Source organism: Alexandromys fortis, unplaced genomic scaffold (genome assembly GCF_014885135.2).
Source record: "Alexandromys fortis isolate MF-2015 unplaced genomic scaffold, M_Fortis_MF-2015_v1.1 scaffold_335, whole genome shotgun sequence".
Lineage (NCBI taxonomy): Eukaryota > Metazoa > Chordata > Mammalia > Rodentia > Cricetidae > Alexandromys > Alexandromys fortis.
Genome location: NW_026068218.1, coordinates 5,510 through 13,676, shown reverse-complemented (window position 1 = coordinate 13,676; position 8,167 = coordinate 5,510). Strand labels below are relative to the sequence as shown.

The window sequence follows — 8,167 nt, the reverse complement described above, 5'->3', positions numbered from 1 at the left end:
ACAGGGGACTGAAGATATTTTACCTTTATCCATTGACATGACAAAGGAAGGTTTGAGATACATAAATGCACCTGACCCAAAGAATAGAGAAACAGCTATTATGTGGGAACTACGGTGTTGAAGGCCTTGAACCTGTTTTCAGTGGCATTTATATGGAAAATATTGGAGAGGATGAAACCATAAGAAATAAAGGTGGTTATAATGGGCACAATGATGTTGATACCCACAACAACAAAAACCTCCAGCTCATTGATATAAGTACTAGTACAGGAGAGCTGAAGCAAAGGGAGGATGTCACAGAAGTAGTGATTGATGGTGTTTGCACCACAGAAAATCAGTCTCAACATGCATCCATTGTGAGCCATGGCACCAGAAAATACCATCAAGTTTGAACCAAGCATAAGGCTCAAACATAAATTAGGAGACATGACAACATCATACAAGAATGGATTACAGATGGCCACATAGCAATCATAGACCATTGAGATTAGCACATAACACTCAGAAATGGAGAAAAAGCTGAAAAAGAAAAGTGCTGCATATATACACATCCAATGTCATATTTGTTCATAGATTATCCAGAAAATATTTTCTTGTCTGGCCTGTTCATAGGTCTTTCAGAAAAGCACAGTATATACTCTGACTCCAACTGTCACCAAGAAAGGTATGGTGGTTGAGGTTGGCCTTCTGCATACTTAATACTCTTAGTTCAATGTAGGGGATAGAGTTGAAAGTTCTTACCTCCTGATTTCTACCTATAGAAGAAAGAAGTGCATAATACTTAGAATGTACTCAATCACCCTAGGATAATGCAGATATTTGTCTACTATCTAGAATGCTAGACTACGCTGGAGTATTGATGGTAATTAAGAGTCAGTAGCCTTGTTTGCAGTCCCAGTAAGTTTAGATATATGGATGTGGACCCATGATCACGGCACTACTATTCAATGTGTGTCAAAGACAGGAGATATGAAAGCCCCTAGCCACACTACTACCTAGCATCTCCCCAGAGTGGAAAGAAGTATGTGAAACATCATAATGCAACTTATTTTGATACTGCTGTGCAGTTTGTTTCAGTCTCTGCGGTCTCAGAGCACTGACTGTGTTTGTCATATTTTGAACATCTGGTACCCACTCAGAACAAAACAAAACAAGAGTGAATGCTATATTCAAGCCCATAAAATAGTTAATACCAATATTTTCCAAACTATTCCCAAAAGTTAAAGAGAAGTGAGAACATCAAAATTAATGTTATAAGTCCAATATTACTAAAGTCAAACAAAAAAATATCATCCCATGGACATCTTTTAAGTGAATTTTTGTTTCTTGTTTGCTTGTTAGTTCATCTAAGCTAAGCATGTAGAGGTTAATTTGCACATTGATGTTTAAAATATTATTTTCCAACCTACTAATGAAGATATGTTTTCTTATTTTTATGTCTTATTAATTTCTTTCAAAAAGATTGGTATATTTTATTGTTTTTCTCTCTCTGTTGGTATTCATTAAGATGCATTAATATATTTCCTTAATTTCTTCATTTCCACTTCACACTACTCATGGTCAGTTTATTAAAATGCAATTGATATTTAAATGTTAATATTTATAGTTCATTTAATGTTTGTATTAATTATAGGAATTTTGTTTGGTTCATTAGAACTTTGCACAGAGAGGGCCATATCATCTGTAAAGAGAAAGCATTCTTCTAGATATCTATTTTAATAGTACAATAGCAGTTGTTGATTTTTCTTACCTAATGACTCTTTTCTAGAACTTTCATTGTTGTATTGAATAAAAATTACAAAAGGGTTGTCAATGAAATGTTTATCATAGAGTCTTTGTTTCTTATTTTACACAATAGCCTTATTCTATTAGATTTTGTTATTTTCAGAATTACCTGGTTTTTACATCACATTTTACTTTTTCATTTTTTCATGTTTCTATGTATGTATTTGGTCTATGTACTTGTTTTATAAGAGTTTGTGGTATATATACTTTGTAATTGCATACAAAAGTTCATATAGGCACACATTCAAATATGTATGAACCTCAGGAAGTGCAGTCAGTGCTCTGAATCTCTGAGCCATCTCTCCCTTAATTGGGATTTTAAAGAAACAGTGGAAACCCTCTAAGTATTTATTACCTGAGCTACCCACATCAAATTTACACTGATCCATAACTACAACTATCATATTTATTTCCTAGCACAGCTCATGACTCTGAATAAATAACTATCTGGACCTGAGAAATGCCAGCCATAATTCTCCTACAAAAATATAGAAAAAAGCACATTTAAAAATGAAATATTTAATGTGCTATCGATTATCCTCTAAAGTGTCATACTTGCCTAGTGCATGTGAATCCCTAAGTTCTATATCAAGCAGTATAAAGCAGTAACAGTGATAATAATAGCACATGCTTGAGGGAATGGGAAGATGCATAAATGATTAAGGGATCTTCCTATCTTCCTACACACACACACACACACACACACACACACACACACACACACACATATATATATATATAATTACATTTGGCTCCCAACTCCCATCACAAGTAACTCACAATCATCTGTTTTCCTGCTTTAGAGGATCCAGAGTCATCTTCCAGACCCCATGGAATTTTTGACACCTACATATGTGTGTGTACACACATGCACAGAGAGAGAGAGACAGACAGACAGACAGACAGAGACAGAGAGAGACAGAGACAGAGACAGAGAGACAGAGAAGAGAGAAAGTGAACCTTTGAAAATAGACACATATTTGAAAAAGTTCACCAATGAAAGGCTTTATTGAAATAGAACAGTTTAATTGACAAAATAAAAAAGTCCAGACTGAAAATTAGATATAAAGTCAATGTTTGGACCTCGTATAAAGATCTGCAGAGAATATTTAAGTATATGTCCCATTGCTTCTTTTGATTTGATTCTGCTAGATTACTTCCAGTATGGTGAATGTTTTATACTTGGGTATTTTCTTTTATTTATTTATTTATTTATTTATTTATTTATTTATTTATTTATTTAAGATTTCTGTCTTTTCCCCACTGCCACCTCCCCTTTTCTTCCCCCTCCCCCAATCAAGTCCCCTTCCCTCGTCAGCCCGAAGAGCAATCATGGTTCCCTGCCCTGTGGGAAGTCCAAAGACCGCCCACATCCATCCAGGTCTAGTAAGGTGAGCGTCCAAACTGCCTAGGCTCCCACAAAACCAATAGGTGCAGTAGGATCAAAAACCCATTGCCATTGTTCTTGGGGTCTCAGTAGTCCTCATTGTCCGCTATGCTCAGCGAGACCGGTTTTAACCCAGGCTTTTTCAGACCCAGGCCTGCTGGCCTTGGTGAGTTCCTGATAGAACACCCCCATTGTCTCAGTGTGTGGGTGCCCCCCTCGTGGTCCTGAGTTCCTTGCTCGTGCTCTCTCTCCTTGTGCTACTGATTTGGACCTTGAGATTTCAGTCCGGTGCTCCAATGTGGGTCTTTGTCTCTGTCTCTTTTCATCGCCTGATGAAGATTAATATTCAGGAGGATGCCTATATGTTTTTCTTTGGGTTGGCCTTCTTATTTAGCTTCTCTAAGAACCCGAATTATAGGCTCAATGTCCTTTATTTATGGCTAGAAACCAAATATAAGTGAGTACATCCCATGTTCCTCTTTTTGGGTCTCGCTTACCTCACTCAGGATAGNACATCCCATGTTCCTCTTTTTGGGTCTGGCTTACCTCACTCAGGATAGTGTTTTCTATTTCCATCCATTTGCCTGCAAACTTCAAGAAGTCCTTGTTTTTTACTGCTGAGTAGTACTCTAATATGTATATATTCCATACTTTCTTCATCCATTCTTCATTTGAAGGGCATCTAGGTTGTTTCCAGGTTCTGGCTATTACAAACAATGCTGCTATGAACATAGTAGAGCATATACTTTTGTTGTATGATAAGGCCTCTCTTGGGTATATTCCCAAGAGTGGTATTGCTGGGTCCATGGGTAGGTTGATCCCGAATTTCCTGAGAAACTTCCACACTGCTTTCCAGAGTGGTTGCACAAGTTTGCATTCCCACCAGCAATGGATGAGTGTATTGGGTATTTTCTTGAGCACATTATTAATCACATAAATCACAATCGAATTAAAGTTTTATAACATTTTACTAAGAAAATCGCCATTAATATCTTTGAATAAAGAATACCACAGCATAGTTCTATAAAACAAACAACTTATTATGATTATGTGTTATTATAAATAGAGTATTTACATGTACTACTTTTTATGCATTTTACTGATGATCAAGCTGATTAATTCACACATTAAGTAAGTACTTTATCACTGAGTTTTAATCAAGCTTGCCTCATCACTTCCTCCTTCTATACTTTCTGCCAATTTTAATTTTCAGACATTTTTTTCCTCAGTTACTCTGGTTAAACTGGTTCTTATCAACAGCTCAGGGATGCCTCACCCTCAACTTTACCATTGTTTTAGCTCAGCTTCATGATTAAAAGAGATGACCAGTAGGCCTCATTAGCCAATGGCTATGTGATCCTTCCTGAGAGAAACTTCATCCATTTATGCCTTATCCATTTGATTGTGTTGTAATAATTTTCTGGAGTTTGCATTATAGATCAAGAACTTACGAGAGACTTCATTATCTCCACCTTGCCAAAGAAATGGCCTCAAAATTTGGGAGGGTGTCACATTTGTCCAGGAATGGTATCTGCAATGTCTAGAACTATCCTGGTACACATCAATGCAGCAAAGACAAAAACCTTTGTCTTTCTTCCAAGAGTCTCCAGGGCCACACGCTCTCTTGAACTGTCTTTACTGTGCTTTATTTCCTATACTTGCAGCCAATATCCATCTCCCAGTGTAAGAGTTCCTGTTACTCAAAAGTCTGCTGATGTGCAGGCATTGGGGTTAGCTGATGTTATGTGGCACTCAGGACGTGGATGATTTTCAAATCTTCCTTAAACAATATCTGTAATCACAGGATCTGAATACCTAGCCTATTTCATTCCTGGTTTAAGACCTATTTTGGGGAGGAAGGTTGTTTATTTATTTATCCTATTATCTATTTTTGTTCTTTTGTATTACAGAGCAAAGAAAACACTTATATATTTTTTCATAATATTATAGATAAGCTCAACTCTCTATTCCAAAAGGTTTTGTCATCTTCTACAAAAACAATAATCTTCAATAAAATGAAAACTGTAACCATATAGAAAAATGTACATACCACACAAAAAAACCATAGTAAAATTTGAAAAACTATTGCCATATCATTTTTAATTCATTAAATAAAAGTAACATGAATTCAGAATACAAATATGTACTAACAGTTCACTTGAAATTGTGGAAAATAAGAAGCTTTACAATTTAATCTGTGGATTATTAATGAATCCCGAAGATTTATTAATCGCTGGGCATCAATATCTGTTATGCACAGAAAGTGAATGGCAGCAAATAGCAAAGACTGATGGTCTTTTATGCTTCCCAATACAAGCATAAAACAGAGGGAGCAGGTACAAATTGTAATGCATCTGACAAATGGTTTAAGAAGTTATATACACTACAAAGGAGAATCTACAGAAAGGAGACAATGCATTATTCTGACTTACATTCCCAAAGACACATTATGAGCAAATATGAAAAACTCGAAACCACTGACCAAAGATCAGACTTGTGTTACTCTAATTTATCAATTGTCAAACTGTCCTCTTTTTTTTCTGAAAGCACTAGGACTTCAAAATAAAAATGGAAAATTGAAAAAAAAAGTATTTCTTAATAATAGACTTAATTAAATTCAAGACAAAACACATGAGGAATATTGGAAATGGTAAAGAAGAGAAAAAGACTTTCTCTAAAAATACTAAAAACAAATTTTAAAATGATTCAAATTTTGTTTATTAGAATATGAAAGAAATGAGTTGCATTAATTAAGATAGAATGCATCTATATTCCAAGATATCATATGGTGAGTTTAAACACTACATTTAAAACAGGATAATGCCTAGGAGAAAAAAGTATTCTTAATATTATTCCAGGGAGCATTTTAAGTAACTATAAAGTACCCACATTCTGTGTGGCCACAGGCAGAATCAGGCATTCTCCATTCAAAATTTCCATCTTCTCAGAGTTTTTCTCAGGGCCATTTTTACATCTTTGTTCCTCAAACTGTAGATTAAGGGGTTCATCATGGGAACCACATTGGTGTAAAAGACAGAAGAGGTTTTTCCTTGATCCATAGAGGAAGAAGAAGATGGTTTAAGATACATGAATGCACCTGATCCAAAGAACAGAGAAACAGCAATTATGTGGGAACTGCAGGTACTGAAGGCCTTGGACCTACCCTCGGCAGAGTTGATACGGAAGATACTGGAGAGAATGAAGCCATAAGAGATAAAGATAGTGATGCTGGGCACAATAATTTTTATGCCAACCACAATGAACACTACAAGCTCATTAACGTAGGTGCTGGTGCAGGAGAGCTGCATCACAGGGAGTATGTCACAAAAGTAATGGTTGATGGTGTTTGCATCACAGAAGGTCAGTCTCATCATACATCCTGTGTGATCCATGGCACCCGAAAATGCCATTGCGTATGTACAAAGCATAAGTTTCAAACATAATTTAGGGGACATGGCAACAGCTTACAAGAGTGGATTACAGATAGCCACATAGCGATCATAGGCCATTGTTGTCAGGACATAACATTCAGAAATGACGAAGAAACAAAAGAAATAGAGCTGGGTCAAACATCCCATATAAGAAATGACATTCTTACTTAATATAAAGTTCATCAACATTTTTGGTGTGAACACAGTAGAGTAACAGAGATCTATGAATGACAAGTTAAAGAGGAAAAAGTACATTGGGGTGTGAAGGTGTGAATTTAGTACAATTAGAATTATCAAACACAAATTCCCCAATGCAGTAAAGATATACATTGCTAAAAACACAAAGAACAGGGGTATTTGTAGATCACGCTGGTCTGTTAATCCTACCAGAATGAATTCAGTCACCAAAGAAACATTTTCAGAACCCATGTTTCTGTAAATGAATCTGCAGAAACAGGAAAAATGATCCATTAGAAAATGATCCCCTCTTTCTATCATGATTCCTTGATGTGTGGGTTGGAAATCTGTTAGAATGACCATTCCTGAACACATAAGTTGTATGAAGTATAGCCAAATTACCATATACAGGTAAGGACAGTTATAAAAAATGTAAATGTAATTTATAGAAAAATGATGAATGAGAATAGATGAGAAGAGAAACATTCTATATCATATAGTTTAATCCTTCATGAGATTCTTCCCTATACAAGCAAATATGGAGGCCTATGTGCTGGCAACTAAAGCTGAACATAGATAGAAATTTGTCTGTGCTATATCTAGGGATACAGCTGAAAGAATTTTTTTAAGTACTCAAAGACACAGAAAATCATGAACATAAAAAAGTTGAAGTCCTGTCCATGGAGAGATATCCTGCGACTTGGATGACCACTACAATTTTTAACATTCTCCACAAACATTTTCTTGTACAATTTCACTTAAGTCCCTGAATCACACATGACAGTGAAAAAATGGTAAGTTGCAATCCATCTCACATTAAAGACAATGTTCATATAAGAGAAAATCAACATATCAGCAAATCTTAGAGATACCTTACCTTTGCTTTTCAGTGTTTATAGAAGAGCTACTTTGAATTCAAAAGTTTTGGTTATTTGTTTCTAGTCAGAGAATGTAGTTAAGACTTAATAGTTGATATACTCTAGAAATGCCTCTGAAGTACAGATATTTTGTGATTAGACATTTGAGTGTTCTCCAATAGCATAGGAAATAACTTTATGATCCTCACACTGCCAGATAAAGCTAGGTTTTTAATGTGACATAAATGGCTTAATCCACTTGCTTATAAGTGAGGTAGTAGTATAGTTACTCCCTTTGCAAACGAATAGCATTTGAATGTAGAAAGGAATTGAGGGGGTTGCATGTATACCTTGTATATAATATGCCTTTGGTTTCCAACAGACTCAAAATTTTATACAAGTTTCTCTCTTGGGAAAATATTCCCTCCTGAAGAGCTGGAAATACAAACCTTTAATTTACCCAATTATCTTGATCTCTATAGAGGAATATGTTGTTGGATTAATTGACTCTTCATTCACTTTAAGAATTT

At 35.5% G+C, this 8,167-nt stretch overlaps 1 protein-coding gene across 1 annotated transcript; it reads right to left on the bottom strand.

The window, feature by feature from the left end:
- Positions 1-6,099: 6,099 nt before the first annotated feature.
- Positions 6,100-7,074, bottom strand: LOC126493500 (olfactory receptor 8B8-like). The gene is given in 1 exon segment (XM_050130518.1): positions 6,100-7,074. A coding segment is annotated over 1 exon segment (975 nt).
- Between the last annotated feature and the right edge of the window lie 1,093 nt (positions 7,075-8,167).